This window comes from Melanerpes formicivorus, unplaced genomic scaffold (assembly GCF_026170545.1).
Source record: "Melanerpes formicivorus ecotype bairdi unplaced genomic scaffold, bMelFor1.0.p_v2 SCAF_17, whole genome shotgun sequence".
Taxonomy (NCBI): Eukaryota; Metazoa; Chordata; class Aves; order Piciformes; family Picidae; genus Melanerpes; species Melanerpes formicivorus.
This window is the reverse complement of record NW_027142369.1, coordinates 7828289-7852448: the sequence shown is the minus strand read 5'-3', so window position 1 is coordinate 7852448 and position 24160 is coordinate 7828289. Positions and strand designations below refer to the sequence as shown.

Below are 24160 nucleotides of genomic sequence, written 5' to 3'. Positions count from 1 at the left end.
TTCTTATTTTATACCTTTAGCTGTTTGCAGTCCACTATATTTAATTCCCCTTTCATCTAGTCTTTGTGCTGATTAATAAACCCATGTATTGGAAAGACAATGTTAGATTTTCGAATTTGGAAGGATTCCCATTTGATTTAAAAAAAATATATCTCCAGCCCTACCATTCAGTTCTACTGCTTTCTTCTTTGCTTACCTAGTATTACTTTTGCTAGCAATATACATGCCCTCCAGACTCTTACTGTTCTTAAGTAGAATTCATGGTGTCGTTAAGGAATTTGCTTCCTGTGATCCTCTCTTGGGAGCTTTCATGATTAACCCTCTCAAAATGAACAGAACCTAGATGTTCTGAAGTTCAAATTTCAGTTCCCTGTCTGTACTTTGTTTCTCAATAAGCTACTGGACCACATTACATGCATATGTCTGTTGGAAGTTTCAGGTGCAATCTTGTCTTGAATTACTTCCTGCATATTGTGTAAGATTAAGAACCAATAATCATAATATCAGGTGTCTAAAAAAGGGAAAATTTTATCTGAAATTCCATATCTGCTTATGGCTCTGGACCAGGCTTTAAAAAGAAAGCATCTACATCCTGTTTCAGACCTACCAAGGTCATAAAATAGGCAGTAGCTGGCAAACCTGGAGTGTGTAATACATACCAGTAACAACCTGTTGGTGGAAGCTAATTCTCTGAAACAGCACAGTGATTATAGTGGAAAGGCTGCATGTGAGGGAGGCTAAGCCCATACTGTCCATCTCAAATGAAGTGCCTGACCACCAGGCAGGGCAGCAGACACCAGGAGAGAAGAGAGCACACATTTTCCCACTTGTTTGGGCAAAATTACTGGCTCAGAAAGAACTGCAAAGCTTCTGGGATGGAAGGAGGTCTGATATGATAGCCTGCTAGTTGGTGGTCTCAGAGGAGAGAGGTCTGCTACATCTGAGTCATTGTGCTGATCCTCAGCACCATATTTCATTCAAGAATTCAGTACAAAATAGTCCCTAAAGCAAAATATGTGACTTATTGTTTGGTGCCTGCTAAGACTCCTCTTTAATGCATAGGAAGAGCTTATGGTTCCAAGACAGAGATTTGCAGTACAACACTCATCAAGGTAAAGTCACGGCCTGTACCTTAAGCCACCTCCTGCTCACAGTACTTGTTCCTGAGGCATGGACTCGACCAACATCCAGCCATAACACCTGAGAGCTCTTTAGCTGTGAGCTGAACTGAACCTCACATCCACAGAAAAAATAAAAATGGTATTTGAACAGACTTGCTTTGTGCTCCTTTATTTCTGTTATGCTCATTACTAAACTGTTTGAAGCTTCTTCATTATTTTGCTCAGATTTCTTGACGCTGACACACTAAACTATTGCTGGAAGTCGGAGTTCCTCAGATCGTTGCCTATCCAGCTCCCTCCTTGTGCACTGCCAAATAATTATTCATGCAGTCAAAGCCCCCACGGTGTGTCAGCTGAGTTTTACATCATTTATTGGTTGTAAGTAGGTGAAAAACAAAATATTAAAATCAGCCTACCTCTAGGCACTGAATTACTGTTAATGATTTAGGAAGAGAGGATAATAAATGTAGCACAGCAGACATGATCCTGAAATCCTTGTACTGCTGGACTTTCTAGAAGCAGGTTCACACAACATGTGGTTTGACCACACTCCCCATGGATGCCTCTCTTCTCACCAACCACTTCTCCAATAGTGGCCATGCTCACTTCAGCCACAGAGAGCTGGGTGCCACAAACTCAAAATGGCTTTGCAGCAGAACAATGGCTGCAGTTAGTGAGGCCTTTTAAGTCATTCAAACACCTGCAGTAATCTTGCATTCTGTAACTGTGCCTAAACCTAGAAAGACCTAATATTGGAAATACCCATTCAGATAGAAAAGAGCTCAGGTAGAAGACTTGGAGATTTAGAACTGCTGATTTGTGTCACATACAAAATCCTGGTCACTGTCTGGTTTCACATACAGAATTGTTCAGAGACATAAACCTTCCTGCAAGTAGGGAAAAGGCCTTTACTGAACTCCACCATATTGAACTCTACCAAATACCCAGTCTGGTGACTTTGTGCTCCTATAGCCACTGCCAGGACATCCAATGACAAATTCCAGCTCCTGATGTTCTTTCCTGGCCACATTTGAAGCCTCTAAACCCAGCCAGAGGATACTAATAAAACAGCGAATCAACAGAAAACATCACCACAGCATTCTGACCTCTTGCTCTGTTGAGGCACCTTGGACTGAAAGAAACTCAAATCCCCCTTTGCCACTTCCAATTTTCCCATCCTGAACTGACTGCAGACTCACATGCCTGCTGTGGCCCACCAATGAAGGATGACAGTGGGTGTCTGATGCCCTGAAACATGGGAGAGGGTGCCCCAGAGCCACACACTACATTGGGTGCTTGCAGTACCTCTGCTCCATGTATCCCACACCTGCTGCACACCAAAGGCAAAATGGCATTACACCCCACACTCAGCCCCACTTGAGTCCTTGCTATGGAGCAACACAGCCACCTTGCACTTACCTTTCCCAAGCACGTGTGTTTGGGGATAGGCCGCCTTGGAGGATGGCAGAGGGAAGTTGGCAGGCAGTAGATCCCCAAGGAGCCCCTGCGAGTGGGTGCACAGCTCCCCACCCCTCGCAGCAACAGAGTGGGCACCCGCCAAATGCCTGGCTTTGGCACCGTGCTTCTCAGGCAGTTGCTCCGGTGAGGTCAATGAGCTGTGAAGCTGCTCCCTGCGTCAGCGTTACCATCTCGCCAGCCACGCAGACCAAGGAGAAAACATCGCCTTCAAGCGCTAGAATCATCTCCATCGCGGGCATAGGGTTGTATGTCTGGGAATGTCATTACATACCAGACAGGGATATGCTCCAGGTTCAACACTAACACCTTCTTCTCCCATAAGGAAACGAGAACCCCAAAGAATAACATGCAACACAGATGGAAAACAGGGAGGACCGCATTGAAAGATGCTTCTGGGTCAGAGCTGTGTCGCTTCCCCGGTTCAACAGCACCATCTCCTGGGTAGCTTCGACCACGCCGCCCGGCTGCCAGCAGCTCAGCCCCGAGAGTTTCTCCCCAAGGAGACCCTCGGCAACCTTCCTCTAGAGCCACATAAAATTGCTGTCTTATTTGCTTTTTTTGCTTTACTTACAAGCAGCATAAGAATTCTTGCACCTGTTTCCTTTCACATATATTGCTTGCCTCTCATGGAGCATCACACAAAATACTGAAGAATGCTAGATTCTGTATATCTTTTAAATCATCAGTACAAGACATTCCAGAATACCAGCCCTAAAGCTGATCTCTTCTGCGTTGTGAGGATTATACATGGAGCACATCCTCTTTGAAGTCATCAAAGAGCACTGCATCTTGGAGAATACCTAAATTTCTTTAAGAAAAACAAATCTCCAAACCAAAACTATTAAAACCCTCACTCTGGATCTACATGAAGAGCTGTTTAGATTTTTGACAAGAAAAATGGTGGATAAGAAGGGAAAAATTTTGATTTCATATTATTGCCATTCAACAGTGAAATCATGTATGACCAGCAGTATTTCAAAGATGCCTATTGTAGTAGCATGTGTTTGAAAGCTCTAAAATGCTTCTTGCTATTCCCCTGTAAAGCATGTTCTTTTCAATCGTTAGATCATTGGTTTAAGACCAAAGTCTCCAAAATTTTATACTTTCTATAGCTGTTATAGTGCATGTAGCAAATCACTTCTCTGTATTGCAGTTTGTATTTGTCTGAAAAAAATGAAGCTTCAAGGGCCTTACTTCACTGTTTTGAGGCTAAATTGTACATAAAATCCCTCAAGCTTTGAAGAATGTGGTTATACAGCAAGCAAAAAAAGTGTAATTCAGTGATTTGTTTTCCAATTCATTGTTCATTCAAAGCCCCTTTTGACTTGATTCATTGTTAAATGTAAAGTAAAATTTTGCAGTGGCTCATCTGCAAAAGATGCTAAGCCAGCCCTCTGTGCAAGCTTTGCATCAGAAGTGATAACATCTAACTGCAAAACCACAGACATACATGCCAGCATCTCAGCATATGTGCAGGAGCAGTCTCATGGCTTTTCATGTAGCATAGATGCACGTTGTGAGTTAAGGAACAGCTGTCCAACCAAAGAGAGATCCTCCCGGGAGACTGGACAGTCCATCTATCCCAAGGGGGATGGCACTGGAAATTATGCTATTCCATCCCATAATATTGCATCTTTATCTTCTATATAAAGTGACTGCAGAGTCAATTCTGCCTTTTTCCTCCCCCTCTTCTCCCAGCACTCACGGGCTTTTATCTCCCTGGTTTGCAGGGGAGTGAGGCCTGGTGTGGGCAAGCTGATTTTCTGGCTGTACAGTACAGCCCGGTTTGAGGGTAGGCTTTGGGGCATTGAGGCCTGGGGTTTTGGCCTGGTTTGGGGGGAGGTTGTGGAAAGCTTTGGCCTAATGGTGTTCTATGGTAAGTCCAGATTGGAGAACTGGGCTCAGGTTGACTATGGATTTCTGTATTTTGCATGTTTTTGTACCGTTGTATGTAGCTGTGAATAGTACTTCCATTTAAATTTCAGATTTATTTCTTTTACTCCTCTGGTGAGAGGTAAAAGACCTTCTCTCCACTTCTAGACAACACAATATTAAAAAAAAAAAAAAATCATGGTCACTCTGTTGTTAGAATTAGCTTAACTGGCAAAGCTGTTCAAAAATTAATGCTGAACTTGACCCTTGGATTCCTCCTACCTCCTGCCTGTGCATATTTCAGATAAACAAGGTACTTTGGGAATTATTGTGTAAATTTCTACAGCTAGAAAAAAGTTTCTAGTGATTCCCTCCATCTCTATTTAGTCTGATTCAAAACAGTAAAATCATCTGAGAACAAAAGTCACCCTCAAAATGTTTTCTTTCTTCTTGAGAGGGGAGCATAAGCCAGCAGCCTGGTGTCCTGTCTGGTTGAGAAGTGGTCTTTGAAACTATGAAGATATGAATGCTTGTTAATTATATACAGCAATGTATGTTCTTCTCAGCCACATCTTAGGACTATACAGTATGATGATCTAACTAAAAACACCTTTCCTCCTGGACTACTTATTACTTCCAGGGAAACAATGCATGTTCAAGAAAACTAGATAATAAATGTATAAATCAGAATCTTTTCTCTCATGCCTAAATCAATGGGGATATATATTATTCTACTGTTGCAGGGCCCTACATCTCAGTTGGACCCATCCCAGGCACAAACACAGGCTGCATGCAGAGTGGGTTGAGGGTAGCTCTGAAAAAAGAGACTTGAGTGTAAAGATTGATGAGAAGCTTGACATGAGCCCATGGCGCACTCACACTGCCCAGAAGGTATGTCATATCCTAGGCTGCATCACGAGGAGTGTCAGAAGTGATTCTCCCCCTTTACTGTACTGTTTTGAGCCCCCACCTTGACTACTGCATCCAGTTGTGGGGGCCCCATCATAAGAAGGATACACAGCTGTTGGAGCGAGTCCAGAGGAGGGCCACAAAGATGATCCAAGGGCTGGAACACCTCTGCGATGAAAGACAGACTGAGAGACTTGGGGTTGTTTAACCTAGAGAAGAAAAGACTCAGGGGTACCTTATAGTTTCCTTCCAATACCTGAAGAGCTCCTACAGAAAAGCTGAAGAGGGACTTTTCATAAGGGTATGCAGAGATAGGGCAAGAGGGAATGGTTTTAAACTGAGGGAGAGTAGGTTTAGACTGGATCTTCAAAAGAAGTTCTTCAGTACAAGGGTGGTGAGACTCTGGAATAGGCTGCCCAGGGTGGTTGTGGTTGCCTCCTCCCTAGAGACGTTCAAGGACAGGTCGGATGAGGCCTTGAGCAGCCAAGTCTGTTTCAAAAGCATCCCTACCCATAGCAGGGAGAGTGGAGTAGATGATCTCTAAGATTCCTTCCAATCTAAGCCATTTTATGATCATTTTAGCATAAGAACACAGAAGCTTCTGAAAGAATAATTTTATTAAAACAACAAAAACAAAACCCCAACAAACCACGTAAGAATAGCTACACATGACCTGGAAAATATTTTGATATTCCCCTGTCTGTGAAACAGCACAAATTCTGTGCCAATACTGAGAGGTTTGCTTTTCCTTTAGCTTAAATCATTTAAAGCCTGAGCATAAACCATGAGGTTTGGTATATACTTGGAAAAAAAAAAAAAAAACCAAAAACCTGCAAATTGTTGAAAACAAAACCTTTATCCACTTACCTACTTCAGTCCTATTTTCTGTCTAACTACAATGTGTTTTTTCTAAGAGACACGTCAGGATAGGCACCCTTTAAGGGAATCACAGAACTCAGTCAAAACATGACAAGTAAGTATTGATGTCGTGATACTCAAAAGCTCTTCAGGTATTTCAGAGCATATAAATGTCTTGTTTTTCAGAACAGACAAGCAATGGGGAATATTGAGCACATCTGAAAATTTGCTAACAAAATTAAGATAAGAAAAAGGTCATTAGTGCTGAGAAACAAACTTGCCATGCAACCCATTAGAAAGGAATAGGAATAGGAATAGGAATAGGAATAGGAATAGGAATAGGAATAGGAATAGGAATAGGAATAGGAATAGGAATAGGAATAGGAATAGGAATAGGAATAGGAATAGGAATAGAATTAACCAGGTTGGAAAAGACCTTTGAGATCATCGAGTCCAACCTATCACCCAACACCATCTAATCAACTGAACCATGGCACCAAGCAAGACATCCAATCTCTTCCTAAACGTCTCCAGTGATGGGGACTCCACCACCTCCCTGGGCAGCACATTCCAATGGCCAATCACTCTTTCTGTGAAGAACTTCTTCATAACATCCAGCCTAAACCTCCCTTGGTGCAGCTTGAGACTGTGTTCTGGTGCTGGCCCCCTGGGAGAAGAGACCAAGCCCCACCTGGCTACAACCTCCCTTCAGGTAGTTGTAGAGAGCAATAAGGTCTCCCCTGAGCCTCCTCTTCTCCAGGCTAAGCAACCCCAGCTCCCTCAGTCTCTCCTCATAGGGCTTGTGCTCCAAACCCCTCACCAGCTTTGTTGCCCTTCTCTGGACATGTTCCAGCAACTCAATCTTTCCTCAACTGAGGGGCCCAGAACTGGACACAGTACTCAAGGTATGGCCTAACGAGTGCTGAGTGCAGGAGCAGAATGACCTCCCTGCTCCTGCGGGCCACAATGTTCCTGATGAAGGCCAGGATGCCATTTGTCTTCTTGGCCACCTGGGCACACTGCTGGCTTATGTTCAGCCTACTATCAACCAGTACCCCCAAGTCCCTTTCTGCCTGGCCACTCTCCAACCGCTCTGACCCCAGCCTATAGCATTGCATAGGGTTATTGTGGCCAATGTGTAGAACTTAGCACTTAGATGTATTAAAACTTAGGTTTCCTGAGCTGTTAGTAATAACTTGTTTACTCAAGGAAACAACTTCTGGTTTAATGGACTCAAATTCTCCCAAATCAAGACTAGTAGCACAATAACAAGTGTCTGTAACTGGATTCCTTCTTCTCCCTGCCAGGACCAGTTCAAGAGCAAAGAAACCCTTCTTCCCCTTAGGGGAAGATTTAGGACAGTCCTGGGAATGAGCAATCTCATTTGCTTAAAACAAGCCACCTCACCTTGCTCTGTATGTAAGAGATGAAAAGTGTTTGAAGATGCAAAGGATTGGCTTTTGATTTTGTGTATAGTGAACTCAGCCTTTTACCACAGCAGCAGTACACCTTCCCATCAGGCAAAGGATATAAACACCACTATTATGTTTTGCAAAAGTTTAAGCAAGTAATTAAAAACTATAAAGTCTAAGGAGACGAATGCAGAGAAAGTAGAAAAATCTTCGTAGTTTTGGTAAAAGCAGGAACTCATGCTGGAGAAGTATTTTTCTGTTTAGAAGAAAAGCAAGGCCTGACAATGCTGAAGTTATCTTTTTATTAAACTACTAGCAGATAGTACTGAAAAATATTCAGCTTTTGCAGGATCCACAATAGAGCTCTATGAAACTGCAGATTTGGAGTTTTGTTTTTAATAAATGTATTTAATAGCCAGACTAAGAGTTTGCCATTGATGCAGAAAATAATCTAATTTTCTTCATTACCTTGTTTACTGTGTACATCCATGTCGGGATTTTAGGCCCAGCTGTACCTAAGCCCCCACAACTGCTCACACAACTACCCGCTCCCTACCCCAGCAGGATGGACAAAAGAAATTGGGAGCAGAATGCAAATGCCTGTGGGCTGAAATAAGGCAAGTTTAATAAACAATCCAAAGAACAAATGAGCAACAGGAACAATAGTCAAAAAAGTAATACATAAAATGAGTAATACAAAACACAACAGCTCACCCAACTCAGCTTAAGTTTTACTGCCTGTGCCAGCTCCCCCTCCTAGAGCAGGTATGGTGTTCATGGTATGGAACACTCCATTGCTGGCTCAGCTGGCTATCCTTCCTCGCTTTTCATGAAGAACATTAACCCCATCCTAGCAAAACCCAGGATAATCCACTTTTATAGGTCTTTTAAGACAAATAACCAGAGTTTTGGGTTTAACTATTCTACATTTAGACTGGCAGAAAGTACCCATGAAAGGTTAGCCACATGAAAGCTTTAATTCAAAGAACAGTAATGCTCAAATGCTCAGAACTAACCTTTGTTTAGACTTACTCATCAATGTGATCTTGTATATGAAAAAAATTCTTGCACATGTATCTACATGCCTAACAACCAAAAGGGACTCGTTCTGAGTATAACTTAGTTGTTTTCAGTGGTCACTCAGTTGCCTCTACTGGTACTGGGCAGATGTCATGAACAAGTGGATTCGATGAGGATACACCCACTATATTTAATCCTGGCTATATTGATTGCATGTATACAGTAAGCTTACACTAAGCCATTTGCAAATTCTGTGAAGAATGCACCAGTATAGATCCTCCACTGGACAGCTGGTTAAGTAGACAGTAGAGATTTAGAACTAGAACTTGCATCAAATCCCTCATCTACAAATTCTAGTCCTGACTTTCTCTTCCACTAGCCAAAGTTTTTCTCTTCTCTACAACACATTTTCTATCCTATGCAGCGGAAAACATGTTTCAAAGTGAAAGTAGTATCAGTTTCACTCATCATTTAAAATAAGAGGAACTATTGTAGATAATCAAATAGTCAACATCAATCAAATATAAAATACAGTTTATTTCCAATCATTAGCTTAATCCACATGCAAACTGGTTTATACTAATAAAAAACACAATGCATTCAGAACAGCTTGGTTAGCTTTTAGCCTTAGCAGTATTTCTCTACAGCTGAAGCTACACTGGTTCATATATTTTGTTTTCACTTACGGAAATGTGGATAGATAGTTATTAAAGACATCAGAGACTCTCCACAAAGAAATACTTATGTACTCAGTAGCCTCTCTACTGCACTCATCTACATGAAACTTTTAATCCGTAAATCTGATGTTTGACAACCATAGTCTTCAGAGTACAGCAGTATGGCAAAAATACTTGGAAATAAAACAAATATAAAAAGATAACACAGTGACTAGCAAACAATACAAGATTACAGTAGTATAGGAGTATTCTCCTGTACTCTTTCAAGCTAGAATACCGAGGCTTCAAACAATCCCCAGATTTTATCACTACCACAGAACACTAATACACAAACTATATAAGCAGGGGGAAAAGCTGCTTTGCAAGAGGTAGAAAATGTTTTATAAAATCTTTAGGCACAATTCTTAGCAATCTTTTAAAAGCCATCAGAAAGTTACAAAGTAATGACCACCATTATACACGTATTTGTACAAGTCTGTTTATTTTTATCCTTTGGAGTAAAAGTATATTTCATGCACTCATACAATCTTTTTCCTCCTGTATTGCTTGAAAACTACTCTTCTCCTATATCTTATGTGGTTACAGAAGTTTTACAGGCTCTCAGGAAGCCTTATCACCAAGAGTTATGGTGCATTAACACTTTCTGTTTTTTGAAAGGAGCAAGGGAATGCAGTTACTGTTTGTGTAGATTCATGTATGAAAAAAAAACAGAGTAACACACACTCAAAATCCATAAAAATACCATTAGTTCTTTCAATTTACTCCCACCTCAGTCAAGAAGGGAATGCTTTTACAAGTGAACTTTTTCTCTTTTAAAACACCAATTTCCACAAATGCATGTTTTGCAGTGCAGTGGTTATACTCAAATTTTTTACAATATCCATAAATCAAAATACCAAGATCACTACATCTACCATGAGACATTCATAGATAAATCTTAGTGTCAGTTCAAAAAGATGCCTTCTTTGAGCTAAAGTATGTAAGGCTTTACTGGTAGCAAGTTTTTATTGAAGTTTTGCTTTACTCCTGTCACAGCATAATCCTGATTTTACTTTTTGTCTTGGTCTTTTTCTGCATCCAGAAGTGCTGAACGAATTCCTAGCTTCTTCAGCTCTTCCACAAGATCTCCATTCTGATGCATCTGGAGGAGTATATCACAACCACCAACAAATTCACCATTGAGATATACTTGTGGGATAGTAGGCCAGTTAGAGTAGTTCTTTATTCCTGCATAAGAAAACAAACAAGGTATTAAAGGTTTTCTCCCCTCTCCAAACAGAATGCTATTTTAAACTGAACTCATTGCTTCCACCTGACTGATATTTTCCCTTTCTTTCCCACTGAGACAAAAATTTATCTATATAGCAGAAACATTACCAGGAAAAACCACATTAGGTTTGGTTCTCACTTCAACTCAAAGGTGTGGTTTGAAAGATATCGAGTTGGCTTCTACACTGACTTCAAACTGGAGTTCAGAAAGTGTAGCATCTCTTTTCCCTCCCAGGAAACAATATTATTTTTTATTCAATTAAAGAAATAAAAATAATTAAAAATATTGAGAGCTATTTCCGTTCAGTTATCCCTTATATTTCCCAAAGGGACTTGAAAATATTTTATGTTCTTACCAAATTGATATAGTTATACTTACTACTGCAAGTTCGATTGCAAGATACATTCACCCCTCCAGAAGCCTTATGCATTTCCAATTGCTTTATCTTTCATTGCCAGACCTTTCAGCCCTTGGGAGGGGCACAAAGGCCAAGTTTTTTTTCAAGTAGTCATTAAACAAAAAAAGAGTTTGACACAATTACAAAGTATAGAACTAGAGTGCAAAACTCTACTTCACAGAAGACAAATGTAAGACCATTCAAAAACATTGACTGGCTGGTATAAACTGAATTCCAACTCGCAGTTAAAGACCACACACAAAATAATACAGATTAAGTCATTATATCTAATTTGCCACTTTTTAAAAGACCCTTCACATAAAGCCATTATTCCTGTAGCAGAAAAAATTCCGCATCTATAGGCTCTTACACCAAGTTGACCAGCGCTTGATATCTAAGCAAGTTTTGAATTCAACATTTCATACATTTCCAATATGCAATGCCTGGAATTTTTCTACCCAAGGTGTAAAAGCCCATATAGCAAATTTAAGCCTACAGACAACAGTGGTTCCTTTTCAGATCATCAGAACCAATTCACCTTGGAAGTCAGTCCTCTAAACAAGCACACAGGAGCTTTAGCACAGGCTGTCAAAGTACTAACAGCAAATATTAGACCTGTATAGCAGAAAACACCAGGAAATTTGCTTTCCCCTTAGAAAACATTTTTACCTCTAAAGCCATTAAAGGTAAAACCCAAAATATTTAGTGTTTGTTTTTTTTTAAAAAAAAACAAAACTATAATCAAATAATGTTTACTTTTTGGCACTTTAACCACTTTATTTCCCTCAGACAAATACTGGTGTGTTTTAATAAAATCCACTGAAGTAACAACAAGCTAGGGGGGAAAAAAGTTACCAAGTATTCCTAACCATGGAGTATATCAGCTAAGAAATGTTATTTTGGCTTACGATTTTGTGCATGCACAACCAAGGTTTCAAAAGTCAAAACCACTAAGTTTAGCCTACAAATCAAGGCCAAAGGGAGCCCAGAATGATCTAACCTCTCCTCCAACATTACCATCTATAACTTCTTCCTTAGCATTTCACTAAAATCTGTCAATTGTTTATGCTGACTTTTGATGTGAACAGTACTTAAGCACTCCTTGTCCACTGGGCACTCAAAAGGGGTCTGTCCTAAAAATCCACAACAGCTGCAATGAAAAACTGAGTCCCAACAGTAAGGAATACTTAAGGATAATCCTACACAAAGGAGCCACTGCCGATAAAAAATTAGGGTTTGGTTTTTGTTAAGATACCTCTATACATCTATTGAGAACCAAGAACCCTGCAAACGATCGGACTCGATGCTCTTTTCCAACTCAAATGATTCTGTGATAAGAAGCCTATTGCCAATAGGCGTTCCATGGTAATATTTACATCAGTTACACTCTCTCAGAAATATTTTCTTCAAGGACACAAATGCTGATAATACTTTCAAAGACCTATCCAACTTCAGATAAAAATATGAACACAATCAAGCTAAGCGGCTCTGTATGCTGCATTTCATGTGTGGGACAAGCTGCTTTAAATGCTTTCATGCATGAGGCTCAAGGAGATTACGAACCAAACACCTCCTGAAATGGTTAACCAGCTCCTAGCTTCACAGAGCAGTTACTGATAGTGTTTCAGCAGTGTTAAAGCAAGTTAACCTGCTCTAGCCTTCGGCAGTACCAACACCCCAAGTGATGTCCTTCCCCCTCTCTGCGGGTTAACACTTCTCACTCTATTTCAGAAGCTGCAGCTTCTGCTCTGAACCACTGCTTGCTTTGTAATACCACACTCCATAGAACAAGCTTACAGTTGACAGTTAAGCCACTTTAAGGTGGATGTGAAACCAGAATCAGTATAAACTACTATGGAAAGGGATACGTAGTGCACTCCCACCCCATTTCCCCAGTATGTTACCAATTCTCAGTCTCTCTTGCCAGCATTAGCACTAATTAATAATGGGCTACAACAAAGAACTAACTCAGGCAACCACTTTGCTTCCTACCACACTTTCTCCAGAAAAGCAACATGTTTTCATGAATATCATTAGTACTGGTGCAAGCATGACTGAGGCAAAGCTAGGTCAAGGGTGAGAGGAACTATCAAGTCCAACCCTGACAGAATCCCTTGCTTAGGTAAAGTAAAGCCATGAGAAAATAATCTGAAAGTGAACTACCACAACAGTTCAAACTACCATTTTTCCAATATGTAACCTGCCCCCTTAGTTACCTGAACCAGCCTAGTGCTGTCCATCAGCTGAGAGCAGGATCATTTGTGGCACTGCCAAATTAGAAAAACCTAAATAGCCATGGAGTCCAAGAGAGTGTCAAGGTCTCCTAGACCACCTTTAATAAGGAAGGATTTGTGTCAGGGAAGCATACCCTCAACTCAGGGTACGTGAAGTACCTGTAACTATTTAGTTTCACAGATCTGAGTGTGCTTTTACATGAAGAGGCAAGTAGAGGGAGCTGGTTTGATTTCACAGCTAAAACATGCCTGAACCACCATAGTTGAACATATGTATTGGATATTTTCATAGGAAAAGGCTGAGCATCCCCTCACTAAACCCACATGCAAGGAGCTTAGAAAAGAGGGCTTAGAAAAGTATCACATGCTGCATACCAACTTTTCACCACCTGAAGCCAGCTCCAGGAGAAGACTAAGAGGGCCTTCAGGCAGCCCCTGCTGAATCACACTTCCTATAGAACTACAGATTCCAGCAGCCCTGCCCTCTTCTCTGTCAGAAATTGCCATCAACAGAAGCAGCCACATACTGGCTTTTCAGGGTGGAGCAGGTAATATAACTGAAGGAAAATAAATCTAAACAAAAATAACTAATAGCTCCCACCATTTGAGCAGTAATGGTGAAACTATTACAAAATATTTCTTGTGCAAATGACTAGCATACTTTTGTAGTTTATCAAAAGAACCTGGCCAGGCAGCATGAGCAGGGAATCAAGTGGCCCAAGCCCATGGTATTCATGAAGCTTCACCATGCTGCTCATGGGAACAAATAACATCTTGACTAGATAACTAAGCATTTTAGGGACTTTTTAATACAGCTTTGTACCTATTTTTTTAGGGGCGGCATGGCACAAAAAGCCTGCTCTTCAAGAGATACCCTGTAAGTCTAACTGCCTTCTGCAGATGACCAAAACGCTCGTGGACACAGCAAGGGTTCCAGAACCCAAACAGGCACATCCGGAACAAGTAACCATCTCTGTATCACGCTTCGAATTTCATTTCCCCCCCCCCCCCCCCCCCCCAACCCCGGAACTAGGCCTGCTTGTAAAACATTACGAAAAACCTCAAGAAAGCGAGCAGAAGCAAGTTCCATCAAGTGAACGGGGGCTGCCAGATTGAGCTGGGCGCAGGGCGGGGTAAGGAGGGCGCCAGCGACTCTCCGGGAGCCAAGAGGCATTAAGGCAGCTCCGGCCTCCCAGCAGGGTTACACATATCGGAGCCTCCCGCAGGCCGGGAAGCCTTCCCACAGGGAAATCGGGACTTCGGGGTTCTGGCGCTGCCCAGTAATAGCAGTGTTTCAGAGAGGACCTGTTTGGGTCATGTGCAAATTCCAGCCGCAGAGGATGTGGCGGCCAAAGGTGACCCACGACGGCCGCCGCGCCCGGCCCCAGCCCCGGCCCCAGCCCCGGCCCCGGCCCCGGCCCCGGCCCCGGCCCCGGCCGCTGACCTTGGCGGAGGTCGGGGTCCTGTAGGACATCGTGAGCATTGTAGTCATCCACACCGTGCAGCCGCAGGATCTGCACTACGGCGTTGCTGAAGCCGCAGAGGGGCTGCTCCGGGCTGCCCTTCATGAACACCACCACCGGGTGCGCTCGTACCAGCCGCTCTACCGCCTCCCGCGACCCTGAGCCGCCGCCACTACCTTCAGCCCCGCCGCCCTCGGCGCCGCCGGTGGCTGCCTGGCTCAGGGGTCGCCCTGCTGGGCCGCGCACGGCAGCACTGCCCCACCGCCAGGCCGCCCACAAAACACGGCTCATGCTGCCCCGACTGCCTACTGCTGGCCTTCACCGCGCTCCGCCGGCAACAAGCCGGTGTTCACCGCCTATTGGCGGAAAGCAAGAAAGGTCACGGCGGAGTTTCTCTTCCACATAGGCGTAGTCACTTGCCAATCAGCATCGACGGCCAGTAGCCTTGTCCCACCCAGCAACCCTGAGGATACTCTGTCTTCCTATTTGTGGAGAGAAGTGCACCGCTGCAGTTACATTGGGAGGAGCACCTATCGGTGTTTTGGTTAATCCCCGCCCGCTCCACGGCCGCGATTGGTCGGAGCCCTCTGGATGCGCTGCTCTTCTCGGGACGCCCCGGGGGCGCGTCATTAGCGTGTCGTTTCTTCCGCTTCCGGGTTGCAGCGGTGCTCGTGGCTGGGGGCTTAGCGTGCCTCAGCTGCCTTCAGCCTAACGGACAGCGAAGCCATGGATCTGGTGCGCGCTGCCCTGCCGCGCGCCTCCCTTCCCCACTGCTGCTGGCTCTGCCGGGCAGCTAGGGTGCAGGCTGAGTGGCGCGGCGGCGGAGGGAGGGCGGTACGGCAGGGAGACCCACCTTGTGGTCGTCGCCGTGCTCGGCTGCTTCCTTTGGGCCTGCAGTATGGGCAGGGTCCGGGCGCTTCATGTAGCTGTGATGGTAGTGCGCTAGGAGTCTTCGGTGGAGTTGGGGGCTGTACCTACGCCGCCTCTCCCCAGAGCGGGGTTAGGGTTTTATCTCTTGGTGTTGTAGGCTGATCTAGAGCTTCCTGGGGCTGGGGACGCGAACTGGGAGGTAAAACCGTTTAAAAGCTAAATGAAATCATGAGAGAACGGGGCTGCTCGGCATGTCGGCTGCGAGAAACTGCGGTGATGATGAGCACAAATGTATGCGAGGTGCAGCGGTGGAAGTGCCCTCAGGGCAACGCCGCTGAGTAAGCACCGTTTTTCACTGTAGGCGGACAGGGGAGGCAGCGGAGGCGTTACGTGAGCATCTGACGAAGTCCTGGATGGGTCTGTCTCTTTGGTAGCTTTGACTGTGTTTAGTGACTTGCTTGCATTCAGTTACTCGGGTTTGGTGTATTTAATTTGTCACAGTGGAACGAAGCAGGCAGTTAATCACTGAGAAACGCAGTTCTTTGCATGCTTTGCATCAATGCTAGGAGGGGAGACCCGAGTAACCGGTGGCTTTGCACAGCCCGATTGGTCACTGGAACAACTGGCGGGGGTGGCTGCGAGGTGGAGAGATGTGAGCAAGACTAGGCTGGCTGATTGCCTGTACGAAAGGGTTGGTTCAGTAGATGGTGAAAGACGTCCAGAACTGCCCAGCGTCAGCCAGAGAAGCGCTGGTTTTGGAGCAGGTCCTGGAAACGGTTGTGTTTGCAGCCAACTTTGAGCTCCTGGGCAGACGCTGGATTCTTTCTAGGAACTTGGAGAAAAGCTTAGATGTCGCCCATGGCAGCCAGGTCCCTCCTGTAAGTAGAAGAAAACGTTATGTAAGTTTTCCTCCGTATCAAACGGCATTCATAAATGAGGTGTACTTCTGAGTTTTAATTACCGTCTGTAGGCATTAATTCTGTTGCCTTTTATTTAATTAGAACACGTGCAAAGGAGATTGTGGCAAACTTGCAGTTCATCATCCCATGTGGATATCTTATGAATAAAAGAAAGTGTTGTTGCAGTATTTTAAAGTATATGTAATCGATCAGTGTTGTGTTTTCAACAAAACAGGCATGCTGAGGAAGACACAAACACTACTGCTTTCTGTGGTTTCTGTGTTGTGATTAACATAGTGCAAGGTTGTGCAATATGACCAAAAAAACAGTATCCGTATTGTGATATGGATTCTGTAAAGCAAAAATGTTTTTCTAGTTGATGAACTGATAAAATATACAGAGGCAGAGGCTTAACAAGCATTGAGTATGGTAGTCCCAAGTGGTCTAGCTTGTTTCAATCTAGCAGAAACATTTCTGCAGCTTTTAAGATCCCAGGAAGTCAGAGGGGAATTTAAATGTAAATTGAGTAAAAAGAAAGAGATGTTTCTATTCTTAAAGGCAACTAAGTATACTTAAAAAAATAATTTTAGAAGGTTATAAATGGAATTTTGTAGTGCTCACTTTTCTGAATTTCATTCTTGTTATTTCTACAAGGATGTGGTTCATTAGAAATCGTAAGTGAAATAAGGACATCAAACCGAAGGGTGGGAAAACCCATGTGGGGATGTGCTTTTTCCCCAGTTGCAGTTTAATCCTCTGTAGTCCAAGAGATGCCCTTGGTTGGTAGTACTCTGGGCATACCAGGCTTGCAGAGAGAGCATCTGCATGAGGAAGCCGAGGCATGCCTGTAAGAGATGCAGCAGCAACATGCGCAATATTCCTCTAATAGCTACAATTCTGTTGCCACGGAGATAATGACTTATCCCATGTCATTATTGATCCACCAACAGTAAGAGCAATTCTGCAGTCTGATATTGTTTAGCAGACACAGTGACGTCTGCTGAACACTGAAAAACTGCTATAAATATTAGTTTCGCTGAAGTCTGTGTACAGGGTTAATTAAAAATACTGAGATTTATAGTTCTGTGGGATGCTATTAAGCTTAACGGAATGCTTTTTAATAAAATACTTACTCTTGTGAAATGCTTTTGGATTATGCAATATGCAGCACTCTACTAGTGGATAAACACTTTTCCCTACTGATAAGATTCAGAACATAAACCCCATGTACACTCTAGAAACAAAGAAATAACTACTTATGGTAATAAATAGTTAATGGTCCAGTCTTCCATCAGTCTAAGTAAAACTTCTTGTATTTTGCAGATAATGATTTAACTCACCTGGGCAGAAGAAATACTAAGGCGACTCCCATAAGGCTACTGACATTTTGCTGCTGCTCCTGTTAGAAGACTTAACACATCACTTTGGAAACAATAGTAAAAGTTCTAGTATTAAAACTGCAGAGCTCCAGTGCTCATTGGTAGTCACACATTAGGTTAGTTGCAGGCATTCTGCTGCTGAACAGAATCACTACTTGTGGTCTGAGGTTCTTATACTATGCACAAGAAGGTATGCATCTAAGAAATGTTTTTTTGTCTGGGTTTGTACAAAGTGGAGGGCTAAATCAGCCGGTGAGGAATGTCAGAAGAAAAGTCCCATTTCAGCTTATCTGAACAGGACACCTTCCTGTCCAAGTCAGACATCTGTATGTCTTTCTGACATGTACTAAGTGCCTGGAAGCAAATCCCTTCTTATGCCTTAACTGCTGGGTTCTACTTAGGCAATTTTGTTGTCTCTTGAAGCTTTTTAGTGGGATGTTTTGAGTTCCAGCTGTTCTGCATGACAGTTAAATACTTTCAGCATACTATTAAGGCAACATCTTCCTTAAAAACTACTATAATTTTGTGGATTGCCTAAATTGGGAACACTGAAAAAATAACTATGAAAAGTTCCTGGTTATATTGATGATGTGGTAGTTCGAAAAAGTGCAACAAGCAGCAGAAATGTATAAGCACTAGGGGAGTTTTGTGGTTGTAGGAACTCGGGGCCCATGGGAAGTAAGTACAATTCAGATTTCCTGTTTTGGTCTACCCTGGAGGCGTATACGTGAGTTTTTCTGAACTTGATGGGTATTTAAAATAACATTTATAGATTTGTAGTTTATTCTCAAGAGGATGTTTGCACTAGCTTTAAAATTGAACCCTCCATTTCATTATTGAGAGGGGAAGAATATGCATGAAGTGACTGAGGTCAGTTTAAATGATGGGTTATCTAATTGATCCGAAGCAGTTTGTCAGCTTAGTTCACATAAGGATGCCTTCGGCAGACAGGATATGCGTATAATGAAAGCAACAATGTCTGAGCCCCACATTAAACAGAATTGAAGATCAAGTTCAAATTTTAATGTGAACCTTTAGATGACACACTGTAGACTTCAAGCTTCCTTCTTAATGACACTGATCTCAGTATACATCTCTTTGTAGCTGCACTCTGCTTTGTGACTTATGGAGCTGTCCTGGAGCAAGGACGTGTAATACAGTCTTTGTGATAGAGTAGTAGAATTACTCTTTGGGATGAGCAAGCTTCCTGCAACTGTTCTGCCTGACTAGCTTGTGTTGGCCCTTTGTTCCTTATTTGCAGATGGTAGTGGTGCTTGAATCTTTCAGTATTGCAGGGGAACCATAATTTTATAATACATTTCATTTATATGCAGAGCTGAGAAATGTTACCTCTGATGAGAACACCTCTTGCCTCTTTTCATGCAGGAGTTAAGAATGCCATGAATCTTTCATGAGCCTGAAAAAAGACTAGTCTGCTAAATAGAAGATACTGTTACTGGATCAAGTCTTAAGCCACAGAGAGCAAAGGACTGGGATTATAACAGGACACATGTCCTGTTCTTTGCTTCATATGCATTCACATTTGACCAGTGTTGTAGAAACAGGATGGTAATTCATATGAATTGTAATTTAATTCAAAGTACTGAAAGTGTTTTCTGGTCATTTGTAACTGTAGGAAAGTCCTAGGGCATTCTCTGCCTGTAAGAAAGACTTTAGTGCCCCCCATGTAAGTTCTACTGGCATACTCTGGGTACAGCTATGATGACAGAAGTGCTTTTGCTTGTTTAGTTCATTTTAAGAACTTGTAGTTGTGCCCAAACTCTTGACATGTATTTGGTGTCCACGAGGTGGCTCTGGATCCCCGAGTTACTCTGTTAAAAATAGAAAGCTATAGTAACTGAATGCTTTTTGCCTCTGGGAGCGATGACACCAGCAAGATCTTGTTCAGCACTTTAATCCCTTAGCTATTCCATATAAGACTTAAAAAATAAAAAATACACTTAGGTATTTTTCTGCCTTAAGAAACGTATCCTATGTTACAATAACTTTCCTCAGCTTCAATAAACAGTGCTGGCCATTTGATCACCTCTATGGCAGAAACAGTACTAAGTATGTCATTGCTTGAGTTCCAACTGTAATAGATTTCTCCAGTTAAAAGTTCAAGAGTTTTGCACACATCAATGCATTTGTAGCGTAGGTGAGAATCTTCATTATTAACTTTGGGGTTTGTTGGTGTTTTTTTTTTAAAATCTTTGTAGTTTTGAACTTGGTACTACGGTATTTCAGTAAAGATTTTATTTGTGTCATGCACCCTTTAGTCTTCCATTTTTTTCTAGAAATGTATGTACAATTTTTAACAGAGGCCATCTTGGGCATAGTGACAATGAAATGATAGTGATCTTGATTCCTGGAGCAGTGTAGGGTGGGGGGGATTCAGCAGAATTGCCACCTGGGATGTCTGGAGGGAAGACTTTGGCCTGTTTAGGAGACTGGTCAAGAGTATCCCTTGGGAGGCAGTCTGGAAGGGTAAAGGAATCCAGGAAAGGTAGACATTCTTCAAAAAGGAAATCTTGCAGGTAGAGGAGTGGGCAGTCCCTATGTGTCCAAAGATGAGCCTGTGCAGAAGACTGGCCTGGCTGAACTGGGAACTTGCTATGACTCAGGAAAAAAAAAAAAGTTTATCATCTTTGGAAAAAGGGACAGGAAACACAGGAAGAGTATAAGGATATCCTTAAATTACGCAGGGAGAAAGTCCAGCTAGAACTTAATCTGGTCACTGCTGTAAAAGAGAAAAATTGGGGTTACAAATCAGCAACAGAAGGAGGGCCAAGCAAAATATCCATCCTTTATTGGAGGGAGAGGAAATGTTGCTATAAAGGATGAGGAAAAGGCTGAAGTATTTAATGCATTCTTTGTCTCGGCCTTTAACAGTCACAGCAGTTTTCTCAGGATATTCAACTATGGGAGCTGGAATACAGGCATGGAGCAAGATAAAGCCCCTATAATTCAAGAGAAAACGGTGATCTGCTACTCCACCTAGCAGATCTCATCTCTGGGGCCAAATGAAATCTACCCAAGCATGCTGAGGGAGCTGGTGGAAGAGCTTGCCAAGCCACTTTTCATCATTTATCAGCAGTCCTGGCTAACTGGGGAGGTCTTAGTTGACTGAAAGTTAGCAAATGTGATGCTCATCTACAAGAAGGACTGGAAGGTGGATCTGGGGAACCACAGGCCTCTAATCCTTGCCTGGGTGCCAGGGATAGTTATAATACTGAAGGCAATCTGCTTTGTCAAACAGCACATGGGGGACAAAGGACCTGGGGGTGCTGGTTGACAGCTGGATGAATATGAGCCTGCAGTGTGCCCAGGTGGCCAGGACGACCAGCAGCATCCTGGCCTTTGTCAGAAATCATGGCAGCAGCAGGACTAGAGAAGTGGTTGTCCCCCTGTACTTGACACTGGTAAGGCTGCATCTTGTATATTGAGTTCAAATATTGAGGTGCTGGAGCCCATCTGAATATGGGTGACAATGCTGGTGAAGGGAGAGTAGTGTACTTCAAAATGTATTGTGAAGGTGAGATTCCCCCTCAAAATAGGGGAAATTTCTCAGAGAAACCAAGGAAATTCAATATTTCATCTGAGTTGCAAAAATTAAAAACTTCTTTCCTGCCTAGCTGTTAACCTTGCTATGCCTAAATTACAAACAAATTACCCTCAAGTCACCTCAGGAGAGGGAGTGCACAAAGAGCTAATAGTACAGGACTTCACAGTTTGCTAGTGAGTATCATCCTAGATGTCTTGGGGGTTCTGCTCCTACCCCATCTGTGCCTTTGACTTGTTCTGTGGTCAGTTTTCTGACAATTTTGCTTGAAGAACACGTTTTTAATACAACAGTTATCTCGATAGTCAAATACATTGTCTTATGTTTTCCCCACACAGAAGTATTTATAAGGCACGATTGTAGTTAAGTGTACAGTGATCTATTTCTATTGTTCTGTGGATCCCTTGCTAGCTGTGAAGTGATACTGCCTCCAAAGTTCCAGTCTGATAACTTTTTATCAACTTCTAACACCCTACTGCCCCTCTTCTGGTCATTGAGTTTTGTTTCTTGAAAAGCTTTCAGACTTGTTAAAGATGTGTAGGCACCAGTCTGAAAACAAATGAGCAGAGCCTGGAAAAACCTACAAAGGAAACAGAAAGAACTGAAGAAATGATGATGCTTGGGAAAGGAAGCTGCTGCTTTGCTCTTGAGACCAAAATTGTTTGATAGCAACATGAAGCATGGATATTATTTATGAGTGTTTTGATAGACCTGGAGGACTCCAGCATCACCAGTGTCAACTGTTCCTTTAGCATTATCTTCCAACTACTAAAGTGTGACTCAAGCAAGTGATGTTCATGTGAAGAATCCTCATGTCTAGTGTGTGTGATGCAAGAAGTCTGTTTTGCTCATAAATAAATGGAGCAGTGCCTCAGCTGCTTTATAGTGGCTTAACTCTGGCTTAATTCAGTTTAATTGTGTTGGGTTTTGTTTGCTAACCTTGCTTCTTTTTACTGTCAGGCTTTCTTCTATCCATTGTAGAAGCTTGAGAAATCTGATGCTTCTTCAGCTGTATCTTGAACCTAACAGAAAACTTGAAACAAATTTCCTCTGCTCCTAATTGCATGCTCTTAGTGCAGTTCTAGGAGTGATACTGGGAGTAGGAAGTCCAGATTTAAATATCCTATGTGCTAAAGGCTCCTATGCTCTGAAGGGTAGATGGTTTACAACAGATGATTTGATGAATGTTGTTAACACATCATGCAAACGCATTTGGCTGCAGTCAGCCAATATCACAGAAGTGATACTTGCTAAGTTCCAATTTGAGACAGTATTCTAAATTTAGAAGCTAATGAATAAGAGGCACAAACTATCACTTTTACTCTGTTTATATGGAAACATGGCACAAAAAAACCAAACCAACCAAATTAATTTGAACTTTGTCTTGCAGAATCTGTGGTTACAGCTTCAGTCTGCTTGGAGTGTTAAAATACCCAAGTCTACCCAGAAGTTGGAACTCAATAATATTAAGTGCTTAACTATAGAAGGGTATTTGGGCCAGTGGTGTCAGAACTGGTACTGTACCACAAGGTCCCACTTTCCTGTGGAGCTGAATTAGACAAAAGGTAAATTCCAAAATATGCTACAGGGAGAAGATGAAGTACTCTGTTAAAGTCTGCATGAATACAGGGCAGGAAGTTGGCGTGGTTCATTGAGACGTGATCCTTGCCCTAGTGCTCTTAAAGATATGCTGCTTTGACATCAGCATTTAGAGTTTATGACTCCTCATTCCTTACCAGCTGATGAGGGAGTTTTACTTACAGGAACTCCTACCACCACCCACAGAAGCTTTCTGTCAAGCAATGTGCAAATTTGAGTAGCTATAAAACAATATAAAAAAACCTGATGTTGAAACCTGTCATGCCAAAGACATATGTCACTCATAAGCTGCACACAAATGTTACTCTGCCAACAAATGCTGTTCCTCCCACCCCAAGGCTGCTGTGTGACTCATTTGAATTACAATTTTACACTGCTGTACCCAAGCAAACATAAAGGGAAACATCTTAATATCTTGTAATACTTGTTTGTCATCAGTTATGAGTATGAATAAATGGGTGTGTTGCACTAATGAGAGAGCAGTTACCCTGCAGCATTGTAAGTGCTTCTCTGTTGCCCCAAAGACATTGTGTAGATCCTCCTGTTGAATAAACCATGCCAATACAATTGTTACTTTTGCAGTATTTTATGCTTTCCACCCAGTCTCTTGGGTATTCTGCTCATCACAGGAAATGTCTGAAAATGATTTATATTCACTGACAAATACTCATGGTTTGGTTTAGAGGGTGAGCCAACTGCTTCTAAAAATACATTTCTTTCTTTTAAGGAAAAAGAGAGCTGCTGTGTTTTCCTTTTCAAAAGCTTCTCTACCCTGCCACACTGCCTATAGTCATTCTACCTCTCCTTTGTTGTTTAGGTCTGTGTGGGCAACTTTATGTTGTTTGGATAATGAACTGAATGCTCATTTATTTAATGCCTGCTGTTTGTCTGTGTACAGTGTTTTTTCTAACTCAGCATGTACAAAGCTGTTTGAGGTAGTATAATCAAAGCCATGGAAGCCTCCACATAGGGAATGCAGAAGAGGAAATTAACACAAGCAATTTTTTTGATACAGTGATGTGTTGTCTAACACCAGCAAACTTTCTAAATACAAGGGGCTGCTTTAATTTCTGACTTAGAAAGACCAGGTATACAAAGTAGTTTCCTAGGGGTAATTTTGTAAAGAATTAATTGCTGAT

General features: G+C 42.4%; 2 protein-coding genes, 1 long non-coding RNA gene and 1 other non-coding gene across 5 annotated transcripts in view; 2 read left to right on the top strand and 2 right to left on the bottom strand.

Moving 5' to 3' along the window:
• Positions 1 to 2936, bottom strand: part of TUNAR (TCL1 upstream neural differentiation-associated RNA) — a 182058-nt gene extending 179122 nt beyond the window's left edge. Inside the window, exon 1 of one of the 2 annotated variants that reach the window (XM_068148867.1) lies at positions 2541 to 2936. The gene's annotated coding sequence lies outside the window, so the exon portion shown is untranslated. The remainder of the gene's footprint in view (positions 1 to 2540) is intronic. The other variant, XM_068148860.1, reaches the window with a different exon arrangement.
• A 5316-nt stretch (positions 2937 to 8252) lies between these two features.
• On the bottom strand, positions 8253 to 15260 carry GLRX5 (glutaredoxin 5). The gene is made up of 2 exons (XM_068148859.1): positions 14694 to 15260; positions 8253 to 10575 (listed from the first exon to the last, which is right to left on the bottom strand). The coding sequence occupies exons 1-2, from the start codon at positions 15001 to 15003 to the stop codon at positions 10397 to 10399; spliced, it is 489 nt and encodes a 162-aa protein (XP_068004960.1). The 5' UTR covers positions 15004 to 15260; the 3' UTR covers positions 8253 to 10396.
• A 122-nt stretch (positions 15261 to 15382) lies between these two features.
• On the top strand, positions 15383 to 20127 carry LOC137446357 (uncharacterized). The gene is made up of 2 exons (XR_010988629.1): positions 15383 to 16460; positions 17805 to 20127. It is a non-coding gene; the product is annotated as an uncharacterized lncRNA (long non-coding RNA).
• LOC137446522 (small Cajal body-specific RNA 13) lies at positions 17235 to 17507 on the top strand. The gene has a single exon (XR_010988671.1). It is a non-coding gene; the product is annotated as a small Cajal body-specific RNA 13 (non-coding RNA).
• Positions 20128 to 24160: the final 4033 nt, after the last annotated feature.

Bases quoted from the DNA above. Each gene is read 5' to 3' on its own strand.
- GLRX5 (XM_068148859.1), bottom strand. From the start codon at position 15,003: ATGAGCCGTGTTTTGTGGGCGGCCTGGCGGTGGGGCAGTGCTGCCGTG. The intron at 10,576-14,693 runs GTCAGCGGCCGG...TTTCTTATGCAG, and splicing joins GGACCCCGACCTCCGCCAAG to GAATAAAGAACTACTCTAAC.